We start from the raw sequence: 27477 nt of genomic DNA on the forward strand, positions 1-27477 counted from the left end.
TATTAATATAACAGTGTTGGTTATGCCGAACTAGGGAATGGGTAATACAACGATTATCTATCATTTTAAACAATAGCGATTGTCAAGTAGACTGTCCCTTTAAATGAAAGCACACCACCGATCTCACATTCTTATTAATATCTTCAATACTGATAGTCAGATATACAATAGTAAAATATTCTAATGTGTTTGTAAGGTTGTGGCTGGCATACATGGCACCAAATTACTATGCTTTGGCCATTTTTCTTGCAGCGGAAAATATACCACCTCATCATGTAACCATAGGTCAATTAAAAGGTTTGGGACTATAAGCTACAGGTAGTTATAACTGATTAAAGGAAAACAATTGAACATAGAAAGACGGATAACTATGTTTCTGTCCTGTAAAATATATAAAAAAAACTGAACCTAAAAATATACAGTATATGAAGATTTGAAATGAGACTTACCTAGTATTTGCACTTCTTGGGTGATACCATACACATCAATCAAGGCCCACAACGGGCCTGATACTTTTACTCCACAATGAAATAAAATGGGCTCTTCATCATTAACGCTATAGAATACTCTTCCATGTCGGTCAACCCAAAAAGCCAAAATATTATCTCGCTGAGCAAACCTTTCTGGCAAAGCTTTAGCCCAATATCCTGGCCTTGTAACTAAGTCTGGGCATGCATATTTGGGTATATCCTCTGACTTCATCTGTGCTGGATCATGGATGGTGAATCCAAACCGCAATGCCCCACTCCACCCATGGTGGACAGAAACCAACTTCAGGCGCACCTTCTCATATAGGTGGATGGGTCGACTTGTAAAAGTGATCCCATTACAAAAGCTATTTCGTCTAATGGCTTTTCGCCCATGAGTGTCCAGGCGAATATTCTTGCCCTTGGCTTGCAAGTGGAAGCGAGGAGGCTCTGTTCTGGATAGAACCATCCTCCTTTCCTGGCCACAGTTGAGAAATGTGTAGCAAGGTCTATTGACCACTGGACGACTGAGATGGTTTGTATCTGTGTAAGACATAAAAAAAATCTGCTATTAAAAATATTACATTAATCAATTCATAATCACATTTTTAAGGGAAAAATACAGTTAATCTGTTAGAAAAGTACATAAAATAAACAGAACTAATCTGATCTCAGTTTTTTTACTTAAATGGACAGGCAGTTGGCTCCATTTAGGGCTAACAATTTACAACAAGCCTGTACATTTTAAATAGTCAGTATATTTTAACTGCAGAAATTCTGGTTGTATGAATTTAAAGGGACAGTCTAGACCAAATTTTTTTTTCATGATTCAGATAGGGCATGTAATTTTAAAGAATTTTCCAATTTACTTTTATCACCAATTTTTCTTTGTTCTCTTGGTATTCTTGGTTGAAAGCTTAACTTAGGAGGTTCATATGCTAATTTCTTAGACCTTGAAGGCCGCCTCTTAAGAATGCATTTTAACAGGTTTTTCAACACTAGAGGGTGTTAGTTCATGTTTTTCATATAGATAACACTGTGCTCGTGCACGTGAAGTTACCTGGGAGCCATCACTGATTGGCTAAACTGCAAGCCTGTCAAAAGAACAAATAAAGGGGCAGTCTGCAGAGGCTTAGATACAAGATAATCACAGAGGTAAAAAATATATAAATATAACTGTGTTGGTTATGCAAAACTAGGGAATGGGTAAACAAGGGATTATCTATCTTTTAAAACAATAACAATTCTGGTGTAGACTGTCCCTTTAAAGCTACAAAACCAACTAGAAAGAGGTTTCAAAACAAAACTAAAATTCAACTGTAACTTAGTTGATTTACATTTAACTAAACCAATATAATATGGACTGCATTTTGTTCTACTTGTGTATATAAAACAGAATGTCTTATGCATCATGCATTCATTATATGCAGGTTGTAGCACTACACATTAGGTAAAGCTAATAATAATATCCTTGTATTATAGGATTACTTTGCACTATTTAAACAATATACAATTACAAACAAACAAATTCAGATCCAGATCCTAAGATTAACAATGTTGTGCCTTTCCTTTATTGTGTTTGATTGAAAACCTCAAAAGACAAAAAAATAATATTCTGGTACAGAAGCAAGAGCAATTTCCTTGCACATTTGCTCCTGCTGATTTGTACAGGAATTGTTAGTGGAAATATGCAGAGACTGTTTCCTTTAACATACAAGGCTTTCTTTTCAAATACAGGATCAGCTGTCTGGCTGAAATTTAAAAGAAGTCAGGTAATGTAAATTCATCCCTCTAAAAGTTACGTGCAGCCCCCTGCTATCCCTTCCTTCCTTCCTCTGGGGTTTAAGTATTGGAAAAATGTAACCCTTTCAGGGTTATGAACAGTTATGTATTTATGGGTGTGGCAAAATATTGGGTTAATGAAAAGATAAAGATGGTGTCTGCCTAGCCTACAGTGTGGAGTATTTTAGAATACATGTACTGTGTTTTGGCACTAACCAGCTATATTTTATTCATCAGGTAAAAAAAAAACATCATATGAGAGTGGAAACAGCATCCATATTTTCCTGTGCTATGCAGTTTCACACACACACACACATTCCACACACAGTAATTCATATGTAGATGTAGAATATTGGCACGTTCCTTGGGTCATACATCTGTGTCATATGGCTTGCTTGGCCACTGTAGTATTAAACATTAACACAAGGCTTGTTAAGATGCAAAAATGTCACTCAGTGTGCAATGAAATGGGTCAGATTGTGGGGTATGCTGTATCCACGTTAATTTACCTCTACATATTGTAATGTTTGTACCTAATAATGATTAACTCTTTTTTGTGAACCTGAGATGTAAAAAGGATCAGAACACACAGCTTTCAACTAACTATGCATTAGGGACAAAAGAGCAACATTGAAATGCTCATAAGTACATTTCAGTTTTGAATTGAGGCTTTTTGCAATACACACATTATCCAAAAAAAATACTTCTAGTAAACGTGATCACTGGTTTAATGGTAGCTATTAATGTGCACATTCAAACACTGCACCTGTTCAGTGTATATTGTGCTTGTGATGACTTAAAGAGGCCTTGAAATTCTTATTTAAAATGTTTAGTTATTAGTAATGAAACAACTTTGCAATATATTTTTATTATTTATACTGCCCCCTTTTCATGTAAATTAGCTCTGACAAATGTGCCTTTTCAAGTTCTGAGAATTAGAAATTGCTCCATGGTAACTTTTCAAGGCTAACTATGCTACATATTGGTCCCTAACTGGCTTCATCGGATAACCACTGCAAAATAATGCATTTTATACTAACTATGACAGTGGCTAGCTTTGTTGTCTGCTGACTAAGGCCCAGATTGGCTCCTCCAAATAAGGCAAAACCATAAGATTTCTCTAATATATTATTCTATTGCAACACAACAGGAATAGATTGTAATTAAACAATGTTTACTGTCCTTTTTATTTGTGACATAGCTGAATACAATGACAATATGAGCAGTGTTTGACTGTGGATGCCTGTGACATACATACGATATGTGTAGCACTACAATAGTGATAACTTTCGCTAGAAGCATTTTGTGCTAATGTGTATTACATAAATAATTGAACTGCATTCATGAGCATGTGACTATGAGAAAGTATAGCTTTACAAAAGTGACATTTACCATATTGTTAACATTTGTGGATATGTTAAATCTTCAATCAAGCTTCTGTCATATACAGTGCGTTAACATGAGAATATCCATGTGTCATTTATTTTCTGGGATCTCTCTCTAAATATGTATAAACATTAGATTCAATACACTTGCGGTTCTCATGTTCACTCTTAAAATTTACACAGGAAACTTTTTTTTCCATATAAACTTGCCTGAATATAGGAGTATGTTAATGGGTAGAGCCTACTTATCAGTTGGTTTTTAGAATATACTTTATAGATTTTTTTCTGCAAAGCTCTAGATTAGCGATAAGGGCTAATATTTGTGAGTGCATGCCAGTTATAAAACTCTGTATTACTGCTTCTTAAAAGGAAGATTTAGTGTCTGCAGTCACAAGCCCTGCTATGTTGGTTACTAGAGAAACGATTGGGTGAAGCTGCAAAAGGACATTTAGCACGGAGGGTATATTTAGCCATGAAATGGACTGAGGGAGGTGGAGCACAATACAGCTATTTAGAAGGCATTTTGCAAAACTCTATACAATGCACTTACAGTAGTTTCTAATAAGGTCACAAAAACCACCAGATAAAAATAGTCAGGCATAAAGAAAAGAAGGAAATGCAGCTGCAGGCACTCCGGCACACACTTTTCTCTCCCTATTTAAAGCAAACTCAAAATTAAACAAATGGATTGATCACAGAATGGAATTTTAAACAACATTCCAAGTTGCTTCTATTATCAATTTTACTAATCCTAGGTGAGCTCAGGAGCGTGCATGTATATTTAGCTATCTGGTAGCAGTGTTTGCAACAATGTTTACAGCAATATTATGCATAGTTGCAAAACACTGCTGCCATAGAATACTAATAAACATGTGCAAGCTCCTAAGTTACTGACAGCCTACCTAGGTTTACTCTTCAACAAAGGATACCATTAGAACAACAGTTAATTAGAATGGTGTTTATAATTGCACGCTCTATTATTTAATTTGACTTTTCCGTCACTTTAACAGAATCATATAACTAAAGAAAATAAAATGTATAAAACACAATACAAAACCTGCCCTCTGGCTGTGACTAATGCGCGATTCATGTGTAAATAGTACAGCAAAACATTACAAAAACAGTTGTAATTTGCAGAAACTTAACTTTTTATGTGTTATAAATAAGAAGGCCACCATTTGTAAAGCTTTCCCTCCAATGGTTTTGTTTATTAAGAAAAAACCAATAGTTCCCAGTTAGCTTGTGTGCATGACCCCTCCGTGTATCCCTGCCCTCTGGCTGGGACTAATGCAAGATTAAATGGACAGTCAACACCAGAATTTTTGTTGTTTTAAAAGCTAGATAATGCCTTTATTACCCATTCCCCAGTTTTGCATAACCAACACAGTTATAATAATATACTTTTTACCTCTGTGATTAACTTGTATCTAAGCATCTGACAGCCCCCTGATCACATGACATTTTATTTATTATCTATTGACTTTCATTTTAGCCAATTAGTGCAGTGTCTGCCACAATTCACGTGCATGCTCACAATGTTATCTATAGGGTTTACCTGAACTAGCTCTCCCCTGCTGTGAAAAGTAAATACAAAAGCATGTGATTAAAGGCGGCCTTCAAGGGCTTAGAAATTATCATATGAGCCTTCCTAGGTCTAGCTTTCAAATAAGAATACCAAAAGAACAAAGCAAAATTGGTGATAAAAGTAAATTGGAAAGTTGTTTAAAATTACATGCCCTATTTGAAACATGAAAGTTTTTTTTGGACTTGACTGTCCCTTTAAAATGGTTGAGATGGGGGTTTCAGATAGATGTCTAATGCCTAGGGCAGCACAAACACTAAATATGCTACTTTTACTACTTAAAGGGACATGAAACACCACATTTTCTTGATTCACATAGAACATACAATTTTAAACAACTTTCCAATTTACTTCTATTATTTAATTTGCTTCATTCTCTTGTTATCCTTTGCCAAACAGTTTATCTAGGTAAGCTCAGGAGCAGCAAATAACCTAGGTTCTATCTGCTTATTGGTGGCTGCATATATATATATATATATATATATATATATATATATATATATATATATATATATATATATATATATATATATATATATACACACCGATTGTCATTGGCTCACTCATGTGTTCAGTTAGAAACCAGTAGTGCATTTCTGCTCCTTCAACAAATGATACTAAGAGAATGAAACAAATTACATAATAGAAGTAAATTAGAAAGTTGTTTAAAATTGTATGTTCTATCTGAATCATGAAAGAAAAATGTTGGATTTCATGTCCCTTTAAACACAGCTTTGTAGTATATTCCTATTTTTATCATTCATGTGCACCTCACAATCAGCCATTTGTTCCTAAAGAATGGTTTGTGCACAAACATGAGTTTCCTGATTGAGTTAAACATAATTTAAATGGCTTTAGAGTTTAACTACATTTATCAAGCACTGAATTACTACAAACTGCCTTAAAAAGATAGATAATCCCTTTATTACCCATTCCCCAGTTCTGCATAACCAACACTGTTATATTAATACACTTTTTACCTCTGTGATTACCTTGTATCTAAGCCTCTGCAGACTGCCCCCTTATCTAGGTGCTTTTGACAGACTTTAATTTTAGTTAATAAGTGCTTACTCAAAAATAACTCAATGGGACTGTGCACAATGTTATCTATTTGACACACAATAACAAGCACAGTCTAGCTGTAATGCACTGAGATAAGAGGCTGCCTTTAAAGGGACAGTATACTATAAAATTGTTTTTCCCTTAATGTGTTTCCAATTACTTTTTTTACCCGCTGCAGAGTATAAAATGTATGAGATTTGCTTTTTTAAGGCTTATTTGTGTATATGATTTAGCTGATTTTGTGTTTTGAAGCCACAACCTAATAAAATGGGTTTAGCTTGTAGGTATAATCAGATCTCATTACTTTATCACATTGTGTAAATAAACCTGCTTCTTTATCTTATATCTGTCCATAAAACAATCACCAATACTTGTAGAGAACAATGTAAAATTAACATTTTATAACCTTATCTCTTCTATAACCCCCTGGGAGTGTAATTTCTTCTACTGGCTGTGTTAATACAGCTGGGCCTCGTGGCCAAAAACTTTCAGGATGGGTGGGGACAACACAGGCTAAATAAACTAATTCAAATGCCAATATAAGGTTCATGGAAATACTTGCAAACAATTTAATACACTCCAGCAGGTAAAGTGGAGCGTTGGGAACAAATTAAAGGGGAGAACATTTTTGAGTAGACTGTCCCTTTAAGGGCTTAGAAATTAGCATATGAGCCTACCTAGGCTTAGATTTCAATGAAGAATACCAAAGAAAATGGGATGATAAAAGTAAATTGGAAAGTTGTTTAACCTTTTAACGCCGTTATGCCGTTCTATTCCGTCATATTTATACTGGGCTTTAAAGCCGTTATGACGGAATAGAACGTCATATCAAACGGCTGTCCTGAAGCCTTCTGCGCTTCAAGGACTTGATCGCGGTCTGGAGGGCGTTCCTAGGGTTGTAGGGACGCCCCCCAGATGCGATCCAATAATTGAAATCTCGCGATCGTATGCACGATCGCGTAGTTTCAATTTGTCTACATCGGAACAGGTGTTCCGATGTAGACACTTTAACCCTGTCACGAAAGGGTTAAAATTGCATGCCCTATCTGAATCATGAAAGTTTTTATATTGCAAACTCTTAGTGGAATACTGGTACCAGAGACAACAAAGGTTAACATTTAAGAGGAATGAGGTGTACATTTGCATTGCTTATTAGATACATTTTAGGCACATCTGAAAGTAGTTGTCTACGTGCAGAAGCAAGAAAAAACACCCTAACTGAAGTGTGATGGGAAAGTTGCCAAATGGAAATGGGAAAGGATGTTATTGTATTTATTGTGTGTTTTATTTAAATAACACCTGCTGGATCAGGGGGGGCTACTTTTTCACTAAGTAGATAAGTCACACTTTTTTATCCTTTACTCTAGAGATGCTGAACAAATTTAAAAATATATATTTATCAGAACAAAATATACACATCTCTATATATACACACATAGACAAACAGAAATATATATATATATATATATATATATATATATATATATATACACACACATAGACAAACAGAAATATATATATATATACACACATAGACAAACAGAAATATATATATATATATATATATATATACACACATAGACAAACAGAAATATATATATATATATACACATAGACAAACAGAAAAAAAAATATATATATATATATACACACATAGACAAACAGAAATATATATATATACACACACATAGACAAACAGAAATATATATATATATACACACACATAGACAAACAGAAATATATATATATATATATATATATATATATATATATATATATATATATATATATATAAACACACAAGATACTGATCTCAATCTTTATAGTATCCGTTCCCTTCTGTGTTATTAATGACACAAAATATTTGATTAGCGCTCAAGGTTTAAATACATTATATTGGTGATGATTGTAGTGCAGCGTCATCATTTTCTATAGGATGTTTAGTATTTAGGAAGCAAATGTATATTCCCAGGCTGGGAAGGGAATATATTACTAAACAACATTAGTATTTAATATATTAGTGGTTAACTACAAATAATATACTACATTGTGTGCACAATCATCCTAGGTCTTGAGAAATCTGATCACAATCTAGTAGCCTGCTCCAAATTTTATGAGCATTTTTTGAGCGGCTTGTTGTTCAGTGGCCCCAGTCTGCCAGCAAATTCTATTTACCATGCACTTTGACTCTCATGACACCCAACTTGCTGTGAGATATAGAAACCTATTTAACAAAGGTCCGTCGGACCTGATCGGGTTGAATTGCGGCGATGTCTGTCCGCCTGCTCAAAGCAGGCGGACAGGTTATGGAGCAGCGGTCTTTAGACGGGCCCTCAAGCTCCATCCGGAGCTTGATAAATGGGCCCCATAGGCTTTATCGCAGTGATGACTAACCTTGACAACCCCAGATGTTTTGAAACTACATTACCCATGATGCTTAGGCACACTGCAGTCTAGTTGAGCATTGTTCTGATTCATCAGGGGTGCCAAGGTTAGGCATCACTGCTCTGTGTCTAAAAGATAAATGTTAGGTTTCTTATCCTTTTAAGGCAATATGAAAAAAGTCAGTATGGTAGGCTCACACTTATATGTAACTGGTACTATATTTAGTTTGTGCCCTGTACATTACCCTAACCCTGCACTAACTTACTAATTATAAAGGAATCACATTTAGTTTAGCAAATCTCAGTCACAAGCCAATTTTAGTATCCAGTTTAGTCTATATAAAGCTGCATCTTAAAGAGACATAAAACCTAAGCATTTTCTTTCATGATTCACGTAGAACATACAATTCAAACAACTTTCTAATTTACTTATATTGTCAATTTTTCTTTATTTTTTTGTTCCTTTGTTGAAAAGCAGGAAGGCAAGTTCAGGTGTGTCCACGCACCTGCATTACTATATGGCAGCAGTTTTGAAACAATGTTAAACATAAGCAAGAGCACTATTTCCTGTCGTGTAGTGCCTATCTAGATACCTCTTCAACAAATAATAACAAAAGAACAAAGCAAATTTAATAACAAAAGTAAATTAGAAACTTTTTAAAAATTGTATTCTCTGAATCATGAACAAAAAATGTTAGGTTTCATGTCCCTTTAAAGGACCAGTCAACATTGCAGGAAATGCACAGAATTATGTATATAATAAAATATAAATCATTTTGATACTAACCTTATTCAAAACCAATGCATATTTTCTGAGAACAATCAGTTTGAAATTTTAAATGGATTCCCCGTCCTTTTAAGTCACATGGGTGTCTCTAGCCAATCAGCAGAGCGCATGCGTTAATTGGCCGGTGATGTCACTGGCGACCCACAAACGCAGTACAGTGCACATAAAAGAAGCGTGCACTGCATCTTTTAGTGTTAAAGAGACATTAAACCCAATTTTTTTCTTTCATGATTCAGATAGAGAATACAATTTTAAACAACTTTCTAATTTACTTCAGTTATCTAATTTGCTTCATTCTCTTGATATTCCTTCCTGAAAAGCATATCTAGATATGCTCAGTAGCTTCTGATTGGTGGCTGCACATATTTGCCTCCTGTGATTGGCTCACCCATGTGCATTGCTATTTCTTTAACAAAGGCTATATAAAGAGTGAAGCAAATTAGATAATAGAAGTAAATTGGAATGTTGTTTAAAATGGTATTCTCTGTCTGAATCATGAAATAATTTTTGGGGGTTTAATGTCCCTTTAATGCCCCTGCCCCAAGCATGTCAGCACTGCGACTGCTCCGTCCTGTCAGACTGGCTGCATCCAGGCAATAGGTGTAGAGGTGCAGTGTGTCGATCAGGCAGCATTCACACAGCACTCGCAAGGAAAGGTGCTGGGGATTTCTTATTCTGATGTATGTGTAAAAATGTGAAAATGTGTGCTTTGTTACATTATACCCTTTAGCAATGAGACGTGTGTTGTGGGATATTGTTCTACAGCGCTTTATTTAGCGAAACAAATATAATTGTAAAATATACATATTGATGTAATGCTGATCTTTGCTTTGGATAGATTATGTCTAGCATTTGTTTACAGTTTAACATCCCTTTGAAGACAACTAAAACGTAGCAGAATTTTAGCGCACAACATAAACTGTATATGGCTAACATGGTAAACAGTGGTGCCAGAAATAAATGGAAATGAGCAGAAGAAACAAATGTTTGCTTGTTCTCACTATCACTCACATGCACTACAATTATATTACTTCACTAATAAGATAACCAATAGATGTATAGCACACCCTGCAGTAAAAACAAAGTTCCCTTTTCTTATAATAATTCACAGTTTACAATTATTAACGGAAGTTCCAAAGTACACGTCAATAAAAAGGGCCTGGAATATGTGAACAAAGTGTAGGTATGAGATATGAATCCTGAAATTCTGGTCAGTACTCTTCTCTTCAGCCTACAAAGATTAATTGTGGACAAGTTCCCATCATCTGTTTGAATTTTAATGTTTTTGTTTAAAGTATAGGAATGACTCCTGAAATCTGCACGCCATCTACCTAGGTAATCTTCAACAAAGAATGCTATGAAAAAAAAGTAAATTTGATAATAGAAGTAAATTGGAAACTTTTTTTTTTTTTTAAAGTGTAGTCTCTAAATCACAAAATAAAAATGTAAAAAAGATAAAAAGAGTATCAGCTCCACAATAACAAATTCTATTAAGGCATTAATGCTTTTAAAGGGATATGAAACCCACATTTTTTTCTCTTATGATAGAGCATGCAATTTTAAGCAACTTTCTAATTTACTCCTATTATCAATTTTTCTTCTTTCTCTTTGTATCTTTTTTGTTTTAAATCAGGAATGTAAAGCTTAGGAGCCAGCCCATTTTTGGTTCAGCACCCTGGGTAACCAGGAAAGAAGACAGACAGTAAGGTCACATTTATAACAGAATATTCACAACAGTATACCCAGATCCGTCAGATCATAAGGAATCATTTCAATTTATTGTCAGCTGATGACGATCTAAAGGAGACGGTGACAAGAGGGGCCAGATTTACCTACAAGAGAAATAGGACAATAGGCAATCAGGTAGCCCCCACAAGGTTACGAAAGGAACAAGTAACAAACTCTTCCTGGTTGAGATTTAATGGCACCTATCGGTGCCATTACTAAGCATGCATAGCATGTGAGAGAGTCACAACTGGAGAAGTCTTTAACTCCATGGTCACAGAAGAGAGTTTCCAGAAGAGTCTGTGCTTGAATTGTCGCTCCACTTATGTGGTGTATCTTATTTCTTGCACAAAATGTGCCCTTCAGTACATTGACCTCACGACTAGGGAGGCCAGGGTAAGGATAAAAGAACACCTAACAGACATTAGAGCAAGAGTGCTGACTACCCCCCTAATTAATCATTTTTCAGTTCTTCATCAGAAAGACACAAGGGTCTTTACATGGACCATTATAGAAAGGGCACTCCCACAAAAAAGAGGGGAGGACAGGGCACGAAAACTTGGAGAAAGAGAGGCCTTCTGGATCTTTAGGCTAAACTCGGAATTTGACCTCATTATCTTCTGGTAGTTTCGTTCTCTCAATGGGCATAGTATAACCCTTATGTGAGTTATCCGTATCTGAGTTACTTTGTCAGAATCTATATACATCTATTGTGTATTATTAATCTAGCTTACTAACTCTCACACTGATACTATATAGTAGGCAAAAGGTGTGGGATAAGATTTTAATACTAGAGTCTGCCTCATCATCACCTCTCTGAAGAATGACGAGTAGAACGTAAAAACAAAAAAGTGTTGCATATAAGCTATTGATATATTCTTTATATGAGAGATTAGGGGCACTCGTAATGTGTTGCAGGATGTAGGTTGGAGTTGGTAGTCATATATCCACAGTTACAATAAGCAACATTCATATAGGCTATTGCATGTCGTGTTGCATCTGATAGGTCAAAAGGGGCGAGCCCTTTAAACACAGGAGAACTTGTAAATTGAACAGATTGGACACATCGATATAATTAATTTTAAGCCATTTCATGTACATTCCCAGGGTCCTAAGTTTCAACAGGATGGCAAGATTGTAGTACAGACTATGTTTAGATTTTATTAGATGTTTGCTATACAGCCTTACTTCAATGAACACAGAGCCGGTGTAGAATCGAAATCTGCGACCCGACGGAATGTACGACCGTGACGTCACCACATTCCTCAGCGCACACGTGACTGGTTGACCACCAATCACCTGCTAGAGACACCTCCTTTGTCACGGTCGCACATTCTGAGTGCTCGCTTACGAAGAGGCAATAATATATTCTGACCTAATGCCTATATACCAGGTAACAATATTAAGTACTTGGAGTTAAGACAGTAATGCGACACGAAAAAGTAGATGTGTGTAGTAAAGACGGAGGACGTGAACCTAAAAAGTGAATACGCAGAGAGATTCAAATAGAAATATCTAATATTGAGGGCAAGCAACATCTTAACTCTGCCGCCGGTGTGGTGCTTTAGAGATAAGTTGCTTTAGGAGAATAAAAGAGCACAAGGCAATAGCTCCTTTGCTTGTATAATTTTCTCACCTGGATCAATGTGAGCACTCAGAATGTGCGACCGTGACGAAGGAGGTGTCTCTAGCAGGTGATTGGTGGTCAACCAGTCACGTGTGCGGTCAGGAATGTGGTGACGTAACGGTCACAAATTCCATTGAGTCGCAGATTTCGACAAGACACCGGATTGGCTATAAAAGCGTAGGGTGTGTTTGCAGACAATAGGGCACATTGGACAGGAGCGGAGTGCTGATATTACCAGGCATCCACACTTAAGAACTGGTCCCGCAATAATTAGATAATTTGCCCAGAATGTTTGGAATATATGAAGTGAGCAGGACTTATTCCAGCATATACATGTGCTAGATACTTTGGCATTGTGCACATTAGATCGGAGAATTATAGCTCCGCATTACTCCGCATAACAGGAGGTTTGATTGGCCGAAGGTTTGGGGAGTGCATTACAAATTAAAGATGCTCATTGGACAGTGTCAGAGTGCCATTCTAAAGAGGCCATTATAACTCAGACCGGCTCCGGTAATTCAAGTGTCTGATTGGTTTAAGCTTTGGTAACTTGAGAGCCTGATTGGCCAAGAATACTGAGTATATTCAGCTCAGCGTCAAAGCTATATTGATATTTAACATTCTGTTACTGTCCCATGGGTCTCTCCACATATTTGACTCCACTAGAATGTAGTCACATTTTTTGGTTATATCAATAGCGATTGCAAAGTGATAGACAGAGCAGTAGAACTCAGCCACAATTAGCCGTTTGTGTAGTTTAGGAGTGCTTTTGATTAATTAGTAGCCTGATTGGTTATGGAAAGGGAGGTGTGTGTATCCCAATATCCAATAGGCACTCAGACATATGGTTTTTAAACTAGCAAGTTTGTGTATGTTTTAAGCAGGCTAGGAGTAAGGCAGCAGCCAAAACCGGTCAGCCACATTTTTTCTTGTTTAATATTGCACAGATTATACTGTTTTTTACCCTCTGGGCTTGCACACCTTGAATATTCAATAATAAAGTCTAAAGTTTTAACCTTAACCACAGTGCTCCTAGTAAATTTTATTTTACAGTTTAACATCCCTTTAAAGACAACTAAAAAAAAGAATTTTAGCGCACAACATAAACTGTATATGGCTAACATGGTAAACAGTGGTGCCAGAAATGAATAAATGGAAATGAGCAGAAGAAACAAATTTTTGCTTGTTCTCACTATCACTCACATGCCTGCACTAAAATTATATTACTTCACTAATAAGATAACCAATAGATGTAGGGCCCACCCTACAGTAAAAACAAAGTTCCCTTTTCTTATAATAATTCACAGTTTACAATTAAATAACGGATGTTCCAAAGTACACGTCAATAAAAAGGACCTAGAATATGTGAACAAAGTGTAGGTATGAGATATGAATCCTGAAATTCTGGTCAGTACTCTTCTCTTCAGCCTTCAAAGATTAATTTTGGACAAGCTCCCATCATCTGGTTGAATTTGAATGTTTTTATTTAAAGTATAGGAAAGACTTCTGTCATGTACTGCCTCAGAAATCTGCACGCCATCTACCTAGGTAATCTTCAACAAAGAATGCTATGAAAAAATAAATTTGATAATAGAAGTAAATTGGAAACTTTTTTTTTAAAAAAAAGTGTATTCTCTAAATCACAAAAGAAAAATGTTGGAATTCACATCTCTATAAAGAGTATCAGCTCCACAATAACAAATTATATTAAGGCATTAATGCTTTTAAAGGGATATGAAAACCACATTTTTTCTTTCATGATTCAGATAGAGCATGCAATTTTAAGCAACTTTCTAATTTACACCTATTATCATTTTTTCTTTGTTCTTTTTTTTTTAAAGCAGGAATGTAAAGCTTAGGAGCCAGCCCATTTTTTTGGTTCAGCAACCTGGGTAGTGCTTGCTGATTGATGGCTACATTTACATTTTATGAAATAGCTGGTTTTGTTCTCTGACACCACAACCCATCAACAAAAATGTTAAGCTTGCACGGAAATCAGATCTCTTTATGTTATCACTTTCTGTACACACACAATTATTTATATTATCTGTGTTTAATAACAAAGTCCAATACTTAAAGAAATCAATTTAAATTTAACATTTTATTACTTATCTCACCTACCTCCCACTGGGAGTGTAATTTCTTCTGCTAGCTATGATTACACAGCTTTTTTTTTTTATAGCCTATACTATGAAACTTTTAGTATAGGTAGGGATACCACAGCTATTTCAGATGCTGATATAAAAGGTAAAGAAGTTATTTATAAAAAAAAAAAAAAAAATTAATTTGTTCCAAATAATCAATTTTACCTGCTGGACTGTATTAAAGGGAAGAAACATTTAGGGTAAACTTTCCATTTAAGATATCATTCAGGAAAGCCAAAAAGTCAGTCAACGATTTCAAAATAGTTAAAACTTATTTGAACAGTTTAGCGAGTCATTATCATGTTTTAACCCCCTGGGTGCAATACTTTGCAACTCTGTGGTATAAAAGGGGTTAAAGGCAATCAAGTGGAACCACTCTTTTTCTAGCATATTTTTATCACCTCAGATACACTAGGTTTGTCTGCACGAAGGACAAGCATAACCTGTTGGGCAAAACTAATGTGTATCACTATGGCTCATGCATGCTATTTATATTGCCTCGCCAGGCTTTGTACTTGAGCAAACATATGATTGCATAAAACAAAAACAGGACACGCCCCCATGTAATATGCTTCAGACAATATACGACTGTGCTTTTTATAGCTACAACATGTCAGTGCAAAGTGACTTGTTTTTTTCTCATTGTATTATATTACATATGTAACCTTCATGTAATCATATCAATCAGGGGAAACACCTTTTTATAAAAATTGCTGAAAACAGAAAAACACTTCACTTTCTGGGTTTGTCATCCTCGGCTAGATAGTTTTAGACTCATCTTTCATATGCTATAGGCACATGCACACTTGCCAGTATGAATAAAACCATAGAGCATGTATCTATCCAAATACTATTGAGTGTGTTTGCATAGACTTCAAGTCTTTGGGTTACATTGATGGGTGCTCATATGAAATTAATTGAAGCTCAATTCACCTATCTTTTTGAATCTATTGCCAGAGAGCATCTCTTACATGAACAAATCTATAGTTGTGTTAAAAGACCCAATACATGATATCTCACACAGCTAAGATGGATAAACAGTAATTACAACTTTAACACTTGGGTTGTGTAAATGTGTGTGATTGTTATATATTTGCATATCTGTTTTATTATGGGAACGTAATTAGACTTTGGATCAGCAATCCCACAGACTAGGATAGGAGGCTAACTGTGTGGGCGTTTCCATGGTTTTTCTAAACCATAACTTAGCACGAGAGATTTAGAAAGGCACAACTTTTGTATCTTATCTAAAGCTCGTGTCTCACTAGGTCAAAGCTGATCTTGCCACTCGCTACTTTGATGAGGGTCTAGTAGATATCTTGTTCACCTGCAATTGCCACTTGTGATGCAGCATTGTGTGGTAAAACTTAATATTGCACAAGAGCACTCTTGTGCAATGCTGCCCCCTGCTCTTACGTAATCAATTGCAGGGCATGTCAATCATCTGAAAAAGGAAATGTCTGGGTGATTTATCAGATTTATTTTGCTGGAGGAAAAGCAAAAAGGAGTTTCGGCTTCGTACATTTGTTATTGAAGGCTCACTCCACAAAGCCTCAAAAGATGCAAATGCAGCTTAATGCATTTTCTCCATAGATTTTTTTTTTTTTTTTTTTAGTATGACCTAATTATTTTTAATATTGTGTACTTATGTATATGAATAACAATAACCTAAATTAGAAAATCAAATTCATAATAATCTAGAAAATTTCACAACCATTTGTTGTCAACAGCTGCAAATAAGCCCTTTTATGATTTAGAAGTGATCACGATCAACCAGTTTAATGTTTTGACAGCTTTTCACTATTGGTTTAATGACAAAATTGGTTTAATGACAAATGATCCTATGCTAAACATGTTCTAGTCTTGATACCTCTGATGTAATCACTAAACCCAAAAACATCACCATTTTGTTTGCCTTAATCCTGCACATAGGGTTTTTTAATTGAAAAATCGGGAGATTAATAATAATAAAGACGACAACAATTTTGTGTTGTTTTCAGGAGGTTTAATGTGTGAGCTGGAAGGGTTTTAACAGCAGAAGCATCTTAGGATTGTGGTCACTGGGAAAAAACCTGACAATATCAGCCAAGGTTCAGAAATCGTGCACTTTTACAAATTCAGCATTCGTTTGTATAAACAAATGCTGAATAAGGCAGCAGGTAGTGGCGTTCCGATGTTTTCAGAGCCAAAGTTATTTGTTCAATTGTACAACACACAGCAAATCCAAATTCAACATTTCTAAAAGGGCACATGACTAGAAATCATCTGGTGAAAATATGTACAACATTGTAATCATCCCCTAAATTGCAAATATACTAATAAATGAATATATATAATTTGGGAAACATATATTTTAATGTGACTAAGTAGCAACTATTTGTTATTTTTTTATTTTATTTTTTGAAGAACTTTAAAGGAATAATCTAGTCAAAATTAAACTTTAATGATTCAGATAAAGCATGCAATTTTAAGCAACTTTCTAATTTACTCCTATTATCAATTTCTTCTTCGTTCTCTTGGTATCTTTATTTGAAAAAGCAAGAATGCAAGCATAGGAGTCGGCCCATTTTTGGTTCAGCACCTGGGAAACACTTTCTGATTGGTGTCTAAATGTAGCCATCCAATCGGCAACCGGTACCCAGGTGCTGAACCAAAAATGGGCTGGTTTCTAAGCTTACATTCAAATAAAGATAGCAAGAGAACAAAGAAAAATTGATAATAGGAGTAAATTAGAAAGTTGCTTAAAATTGCATGTTCTATCTGAATCATAAACGTTTAATTTTGACTAGACTATTCCTTTAAGTGAATCCAGATTATAAAATTTTTTTTTTTTTTTGCATCAACACCTTTTCAAATTAAATTACTGACAGGCAATCAAAGTATTACCAGATTTTGGTACTATGTCCTTTTAACATAGGGGTAAGAAATGTATACTCGGAATGAATGAGAAAGTGAATATTTGTGGTTAATCCCATCCTATTAAGAAAACACTTCCTTAAGACAAATAAACAAGGGAGAATATTGTTTAACAAAAATGTGTATGGTGAGCACAAGAGAAAAAATATAAAATGCTATTATATATATATATATATATATATATATATATATATATATATATATATATATATATATATATATATATATATATATATATATATATATACACACACATACATACACACACATAAGGATAGGTCGACGTTTCGGCTTACATAGAAGCCTTCATCAAGACAGATGAAGAACTCACAACGGCGACTAGCAGCCGCACACAACACCACCGGCAAAACAGAATGCTCTGTAAACAATAAACTAACTTTGATGTATATAAATCCTGAGAGTCCCCTCCCTTTCCTAGCTTATATATATATATATATATATATATATATATATATATATATATATATATATATATATATATATATATATATATATATATATATATATACACACACATACATATACATACATATACATACACATATATACACACATATATACACACACATTATTTTTTTTATAAAGAACTATAAGGAAGGTAGGACATGCAACATAGCAGATGAATCATTAGAAATCAAGACATAAAGCTAAAGGGGGTACATTGCCAATATGACAAATTAAACTTAAAGATGTAGATCAGTTGTAATTAAACAGTGACCCAAATAATATTTCTCACCTAAGTTCTGAAATTGATGCGGCTGGTTAACAAGCAAAATGGCAGTTGTTGTAATTCGCCCAAAGAGAATATTATTTTCTTTTTAGCAGCTTGTAATATCTTTAACTGAACAAACATATCTAGGATGAAGATGTGGTACTGCCTATTCTTTGTAGACCTCTCTGAAATAAACTCGGTAAAACACCCCTTATACAAATAGAGTTTAGAATGCATGGTATGCTGCTATACGAAACTGCCTTGGGCCTAATGGATGTGATTAACATTCCTACTTTTGGTGACCCTCTCTAAATAGCGCAGTCACCTGGTTTGGGTCCCAACAATGAGATATGAAATAGAGATCAAATTAACAAAGCTCAGACCTTACTGTAAAAAAAGGGGAAAAATTGCAATAATAGACACACTTAAACATATACACACATAAATACATGACTCCTAGTAAATAAATGTACAGTAAGCAGTCATATGCATCTAACATGTTGCTTTCTCTAGCACTAAACATTACATCCACTCAATTTAAAAATAAAAAAAACATAAGTAACTGATCGTCAATAACAATACAACCTTGATGTTTTACCTCACCTGGTCAGTAATAGTAGAATATCCCTATAACACCTATTTCTCTCTATATTTAGTATATATATATATATATTACAGTGTTCTTCCCAGGACCTTTTTACCAGGTGCAACACCCGGCTGATTTTACTGACCACCTGGCTAAAATTTTAGCCAATATTAAGTTAAAATTACCTTCAGCCCCTGATTGGGTAAATGCTGATATATACAATGCACACAAACATAACTAGATATCATTTTATGACAGGGCTTCCTGGTTGGCAGAGGACCATGGCTCATAGGATTCAAGTATGCAAGGTGGCCCCTAAGGTTGAAATAAATGTGTCAACCACTGTTGTAAATTGGCTTTAAAGGGACAGTCTACCATAGAATTGTTATTGTTTTAAAAGATAGATAATCCCTTTATTACCCATTCCCCAGTTTTGCACAACTAACACAGTTATATTACTGTCCATGGATACAGATCATTTAAATAAAACATTAGTATAAAACTTCTAAGACTAAGAGACAGGACAGAATTTACAAACACATACAGGAGGAATCGAGGGCCCTATTCCCGTGGGAACTTACAATCTTTTACCTCTGTGATTACCTTTATCTAGGAACCTTCTTCCAGCCCCCTGATCACATGACTGTGACTGTTTATTATCTATTGTCTTAAATTTAGCATTGTTTTGTGCTAAATCTTAAATAACCCCCTGTGCCTGAACACAGTGTTATCTATATGGCCCATGTGTACTTTCTGTCTCTTTGTGTTGAAAAGAGATTTAAAAAGCATGTGATAAGAGGCAGCCCTCAAAGGCTTAGACATTAGCATATGAGCCTACCTATAGTTTAAACTAATAATGCCAAGAGAAAAAAGCTAATTTGATGATAAAAGTAAATTGGAAAGTTGATTAAAATTAAAAGTCCTATCTGAATAATGAAAGTCTAATTTATACTAGACTGTCCCTTTAAACACCTTTTTCTTTGTATAAAAATTGTACTTACCCATGCATTTTGTAACCTGCAAATGCTGCAAATCAAATAACGGGTTTAGGCAGTTTTGCTTTTTGTCCTCTCTAGGGAGTATGGGAAGTACAATTTTTTACAACAAGCAAGATGTGTGTAATGTCACACATGTTCAGTACATGCTGTCATATGTTAAATATAGCATATTAGAACAACTCTGAGATATTTCTGATCATACGGTTAACGTGAAGATAGGAAATATCCCCAAAAAAGTTGATTAAACAGGTAGTTGACTTGGTTACAAGAGTTAAAGAATGGAGGTTGTTAATATGCTTATACAAATGGCAACTTAGTTTATTTTGCAGTTATTTGTGATTTTTGGGATCACCCATCCTTACCACATAACGAATGTTAAAGATAGGGGGGAGGGGCACTTTTTTTCTCATTTGTCCAATAACAGTGACATTTTCCAGCCCTGTATTTTATATATATATGCCCTATCTGAATCATGAAAGTTTATTTTGGACTTGACTGTACCTTTAATTCACAAAATGTCTTTTCAACTTTTCTGGAATCAGTAGCCTAATCAAGCTTCAAAAGAACAGTGAAATTACTAAAATGGAAACTAAATATGATAAAATGTTTAAAGGGACACTGAACCCAAATGTTTTCTTTCGTGATTCAGATAGATCATGACATTTTAAGCAATCCTACTATCACTTTATCTTCGTTCTCTTGCTATCTTTATTTGAAAAAGAAGGCACCTAAGCTTTTTTCTTGGTTCAGGACTCTGAACAGCATTTCTTTATTGGTGGATGAATTTATCCACCAATCAGCAAGGACAACCCAAAAATGGGCCGGCATCTAAACTTACATTCTTGCATTTCAAATAAAGATACCAAGAGAATAAAGAAAATTTGATAATAGGAGTAAATTAGAAAGTTGCTTAAAATTTCATGCTCTATCTGAATCACAAAAGAAAAAAAATTTGGGTTCAGTGTCCCTTTAACTATGTATATTTAAAAATGTAATGTACATTATTTATATTTCCTGCTTTTCCTGTAATTTAACTTTTAGAATTGTCTTTCCACTGCTACCAATTAGGCTGGAGTGTAACCTTTAGGAGCCAAAACCATGACCTTGCAACATAGACCGCGATTGCTTGGTATGTACAGAAACTCTGACAGTTTTACATGGCTATAAAAACATTAATTTTGTAAAAAGTTATTTTGCAATTCATAATTGCCCTTGGCCCCTGCTTGTTATACCTCTAGATGAGCATTTAGAGGATAGAGCGGAGGGCATCGCTCCTGCCATTCTCTACACTGAAGAGATGAAAGTATGTGCATAGAGACTGCAAAAAGATCAATGGTAGTAATAAGAAGGGAGTTGTAGTTTTAACCTATGGCACAACATATTTAGAGCTAGACTATAAGTGGAGCGCAAAACCGAAAGCGATATTTGCGCTTAACTTAACTCAAATGTGCACTGGTATTACAAGTTAGGTTAGGATTTCTAAGCAGCATATTAATGTGTCTGTCCTGGGACATCTGAAAGGATGAGCTTCGTGCACTCTCATATTATTTCACCAATCAGGTAAAGGAAGCTTACTATGAAATCTCATGAGAGTTAAGTCAAATCTCATGAGATCACAGTAAGAGTTCATGACCTCAGCACTGCTGATGCTGATTGGCTGCTGTTCATTTCTTCATTTTTTTAATTTTTTTACCTGCAGCTGGGAGCAGCTGAGTATAACTTTTTACACAGAACTTACTCTGCTGAGCTGAAGAAATTGTGAGGTAAAATATCTTCCTTTTTTACATAGAGATACTCAGGTGATATTTTCCTGTCAGCTTTTTACAGTTATACTGCATCAGTTTCAAGTGATTTAGCATATGAGTATTATGTCCCTTTAATGAATATCCCGACCAACAACCGACATTACTGTGGAAGCAATTCCTGCAAATTCTTATGTAGACCTAAAACTACAATACACAGATAATCAGATAAATCCTTCTCATATTGATTTAATGTAAAACCAAAATGTTAGTAACCTTCACAACATCGCTCCACGCGGGCAAATCAAACCTTTGGAGTTGATTTGCGTCACTTTAGATGAAATAATTATTTTTTTTATTAGCCACTCCTCTCCACCATCAGCAACATAAGACTTACAGACATTTTATCACAAGAATACATCTGACTAAAGAATCTGAAGTACATAGTCCTACCCCTAGGAGGGGTATCCGTTCCAGAGGAATTCTTTAGTAGTTGAGTCTCTTAGGATTCCATAAACAGTACATCCCCCCTGTTATCGTGGAGATATCAATATTATTGCCGTCTCAAGTCATGACAGAATTGTAGGTTTCTTCCAGAGGTGTGGAGGAGCTACTCCTCATAAATATATTTTCCCTCTAACCATCTCTGTAAACTGTAACTGATATATTTCCTTCCATAGGGATTATCTTAATGTGGGGGCGATAGCCCTATAAAACTTTAATCTTAATATCAATACAATACCAATAAACAAGTTAAACAAATAGAAAGAATACACACAAAAACAAAGAGAAAAAAAAAAAAAAGGAAAAAACCCATTGAGTTACATTTTGTCACTGTACACTATATCGATATAGTCGCTAATACTTTTTTCCATCATCTAACTCATTCTTAAAAAGATTTATTTGAGTCTGCTAGTCTTCATATCTATTTCTCTCTTCTTTTTCTAAACCAGAATTATAATCTCTCCTCAACCTCCAAGCACTTTCTAGACAGCGTTTAGTCACGATTTTTTATTACTTTCTAATATCCAGTAAAACCAGACCTTCTGGAACATAGACCCTGTATCTTGTACAAATGCAGCTGATTCAGATTTGCGTCACTTTAAAGGTGCATATTCTCTTTGGTTTCTGTAGAAACTGTTTCGTACCTGGGATGGGGTTAGCTAAACTATAATTAGACATAGGTTATAATAAAAACAAGTGTCAACCTCACAGTGATGCCAATTTCCATTACAGTATCAATAATCCATACTGTACAAACTGCAAACAGGATGTGCTACTGTTACATAATAATACAAGGTTATGACTACACAGACAATCATCCAGCACTAAGTGTCACAGGAAAACTGGAGACAATGAGAATCTGTAGTCCTCATCACAAAATAGTTTATTTCCACCTGGTTATTACATAATAATATGGGAGATATTCTATTCCAAATTAAAAGCTTATCATGACTTTTCAACAGTAACAATCTAACCCATGGTAAAAGCAAAACAAAGTGACAGTATATCAATAAATGAATGACATTAAACAGGCATAAAAGTGAAAAAAGAAAATGCTTTAATGTGTTGTAAATTAAAAACATAGTAAAAGTCAGCACCAGAGCAGAAATGCCTTACTGGGAGTTAGCTAAACACATCTGGTGAGCCTATCATATGTGTGTAGCCACGAACCGCCAGTTAGTTCCTATTCACACATTGCTGCCCCCTGAGCCTATCTAGGTATTCTTTTCAACAAATGATACCAAGAGAACAAAGTAATTTAAATACAGAAGCAAATTGAAAAGTCTCTTAAAACTGCATGTACTATCTGAATCACAAATAGCTTAATTTTGGCTTCAATCTCCATTTCATCTCTAAGAGAATAAGCAACATTCTAATTGTTTTATTGTACAGATATTCCTACTACTTACACCATTACGTGTCATGACAGCTTTCACTTTATGAATGTCTTCAGTCTCACTTCTGTGAACTCCATTTACCCTTGCAGCTTTTTTTCCATTTTAAACAACTATAAAATTGTGTTGACTTGCATATAAACTCTGCAATGATTTAACACTTATGTAGTATTAACATGGACAGACACAATGCATTTGAGACCACATTTGTATTGCAATAAATAAAATAGCTGTAACTTCTCTTTAAATTATACTGCGACCAACTGCAAATGACCTCAACAACCAATCCTAATCCAAACTGAATAAGTAAACACTATCAGTAATTTGTAAAATATTATTAAAAAAGTTCTGTTTCCATGACAACGTGATGGATATCAAAGTGTTGTTTACAGTCTATGAAAATGAACATGAGGCTACAGAACCAATTACAAGCTAAACAGCACATGTAGAATAAACCGGATCTTGACAAAATTCTACCAACCTTAGAGGCCAGATATTTTAGGAATAGCTGATTAAATATAAATGGGAAATACAAAATGAAACTAGTCGCCAGATCTGTTTCTTTCCACGAGCTAGATTCAGACACTTGTGAGCCCCTTTGCGTAAATGTCACGGCCCGGGGGGAAACAAGGATTAGTTGGTTTAGGATACGTCATCTGTCAATCAATTAGACAAGATGGCGGGCGGGAGTGCTGCGCTTATCGGCGGAGCAGTTTAAAGGTAAAAATAAAAGAAAATAAATAGGATTTAAAAAAAAAAATCATGACTTAAACTCCTGCTCGTTTTGATGTCTATGCAATTCCGTAAGGCTGTGCTTGTAACTTGACCTTCATTTCAAAGGGACATTAAACACTAAACAAATGCTAGAATGAAGCATTCAAAGAAAAGATTAGTCTGAGAATAACATGTAGTAGATGTATTTTTAAAGTTCCATTGGCTGTTTAAAAGTTGACAAAATAGGTGTAAAGTTTTATATAAAACAATGGGAGCTGCCATGTTATAACTAAGGTTACCTTCTCTGCTGTGGCCAATTAGGGACAGTTATAAATAGGTCACTCAAGTGTACAGCCAATGGCTATGTGGCATATAAGAGTGTTTTGCACTTTCCTCTGTTGAGGCCAGTAAGGGTCAACTACTAGAGTAGCAATTTCACATTTTTTAATGTCTCTTTTTTTTTTTAAACAAGAACTCTAAATGATAATGATATTGCACATTATGGACATGTGAATAGATACTTTTACCACTACTGTTCCGAATAACGAACCTCAATTAAAATGTGAATAAAGGATACTGTCATAGCTAAAGTTGAGGTGAGGTGACTCTTGCTCAATGATATACATGTTATTTAGCTCTTAAAACTCACATTATGTGATATCTGTTTTTGAAAGAGTTGCATTTCTCTTAAATTGTTCCCAACAGTTGGATGGACACTTAGTACAGATGTCAAAACTTTCCAGATATTCCGGTACTCTCCCTGTGAGCGATCATTCCCTGGGAATTATTAGTCTGCATCTTAAAAAGCCATATCAGCTTCACATTCAAAGGAGATAAACTGCATCCAGATGCAAAACATCAGAATTTTGACAAGGGCTCCGCCACTGGAGTCTAACGAATAGGGAATATTTCCCAGTGTTCTTTGGTACAAAATGAGCAGGAGAAATATTTTAGAAGATTGCATTCCATCTCTGAACATAAACAGATTGATGAAGCTCTGTGTATCACAAGGGGTAGAACCTTACAGACATTCAGGGAACAAAATGTTGATACGTTAGCTAACTTCAAAGCCTTAAATGTCACTAATAGCTTATGCACAGGCTCCCCGCTCTTCCTGGCATTTCCTGAAATGAAGCAAATAAGAGAAATGCCACATGTTGTTTATTGTTCTAATGTAAAAATCAGTTGTCCCCCAAATAGCCTATTTCATAATTCATATTTACTGGGAAATAATGAACAGCATGGTTAAAATATTTCTACTTCCACCTTGTCTTCCTGTAATTCACAAACTTATGTACTTATTTTGGTGACATACATCACTGTAGACAATTATTATCAACTTGTTAATTCTACTGGCATTGTACATACCAAAAGTAATAAGACGGATAATATGAACTAGAGTAATGTTCTATTATCTGTCTGTGCAATGTCCATAAGGACTAAAAATATTACAGTGACATTCTATTACTGAATGCGGGAATTAAAGGGCCATAATACCCAAATGTTTAAACACTTGAAAGTGATGAGGTATAGCTGTAAAAGGCTGACTAGAAAATATCTCCTGAACATCTCTATGTAAAAAAGAAAGATATTTTACCTCAAACATTTCTCAGTAGCCACCTTCCATTGTAAAGGATTTCTAAGCAGCATATTAGTATGTTTGTCCTGGGACAGCTTAGGGGATGAGCCTCATGCACTCTCATATTATTTCCCTATTCAGGTTAAAGGAAGCTAACTATGAAATCTCATGAGAGTTAAGTCAAATCTCATGAGATCACAGTAAAAGAGTTCATGACCTCAGCACTGTTGATGCTGATTGGCTGCTGTTCTTTTCTTTATTTTTTTTATTTTTTACCTGCAGCTGGGAGCAGCTGAGTATAACTTTTTACGCAGAACTTACTTTGCTGAGCTGAGGAGATTGTGAGGTAAAATATCTTCCTTTTTTACATAGAGATGCTCAGGTGATATTTTCCTGTCTGCTTTTTACAGTTATACTGCATCAGTTTCAAGTGATTTAGCATATGTATTATGTCCCTTTAAGGGGTACCATACTTTAGCATGATGGGGTCTACTTTGTGTGAAGTTTGTCAGAGTAATCTGCTTATGCATCCACTAATCATAAGGACATCTGCAATTGATCACTAATTAACATGGAGACTGGTATTTCTGAGCTGTCACATTTCTATTTAATTGAGGCTTCGGTATTGGTGAAGAATATACTTGTGTAAAACACATCTTTACATTATGTTTAATTTGAGCCCATACTATCATTACTGGCTAAGAGGGGAATGGGAAATGACAAAATTCTTATTTACCCTTTCATTTATTAGTGCATGACATTTTTCAGTAATAACCGCTTGCTAGGTGGTTCATTACTTCAATCTTATTCTCATCACATGTAAAAACAGCATCATTACAATATTACATGTAGACATTATGAGATTACACAGAAAAGCTAGGGCGGGTGGTGCTTAGCAGACCGGGAAAACTTCCATTGAAACAATACATCCTGTTGCTGGAAAGCAAAGCTCAACATTGTACCCTGAGGAAAACTCATTAAAGGACCAGTCAACACATTAGATTTGCATAACCAACAAATGCAAGATAACAAGACAATGCAATAGCACTTAGTCTGAACTTCCACTCCCCTTGTACCATGTGATAGCAATCAGCCAATCACAAATGCATATACGTATAGTCTGTGAATTCTTGCACATGCTCAGTAGGAACTGGTGACTCAAAAAGTGTAAATATAAAAGACTGTGCACTGGAAAGTTGTTTAAAATTACATGCTGTATCTGAATCATGAAGATTTAATTTAACATGAGTGTCCCTTTAAAGCAAGATGACATATGTCTTGAAAACAACCATTAAAAAAAAGAAAAAAAGAAAAAGCAAAATAACTTCAAAATCTTTTCTCTTTCACTTCATGTACATATGAATCA

The 27477-nt window shown here is 35.0% G+C and overlaps 1 protein-coding gene across 2 annotated transcripts in view; it reads right to left on the bottom strand.

Moving 5' to 3' along the window:
* The window catches only part of NEURL1B (neuralized E3 ubiquitin protein ligase 1B), a 100928-nt gene that overhangs the window by 24914 nt on the left and 48537 nt on the right, over positions 1-27477 (bottom strand). The window contains exons 1-2 of one of the 2 annotated variants that reach the window (XM_053717130.1): positions 18619-18769; positions 450-1010 (exon numbers count right to left, since the gene is read on the bottom strand). In XM_053717130.1, the coding sequence (XP_053573105.1) occupies positions 450-936 (487 nt within the window). In that variant the 5' untranslated portion in view covers positions 937-1010; positions 18619-18769. Of the gene's footprint in view, positions 1-449; positions 1011-18618; positions 18770-27477 lie in introns of those variants that run through there. The other variant, XM_053717129.1, reaches the window with a different exon arrangement.

The sequence above is a fragment of the Bombina bombina genome, chromosome 6 (assembly GCF_027579735.1).
Source record: "Bombina bombina isolate aBomBom1 chromosome 6, aBomBom1.pri, whole genome shotgun sequence".
NCBI lineage: Eukaryota > Metazoa > Chordata > Amphibia > Anura > Bombinatoridae > Bombina > Bombina bombina.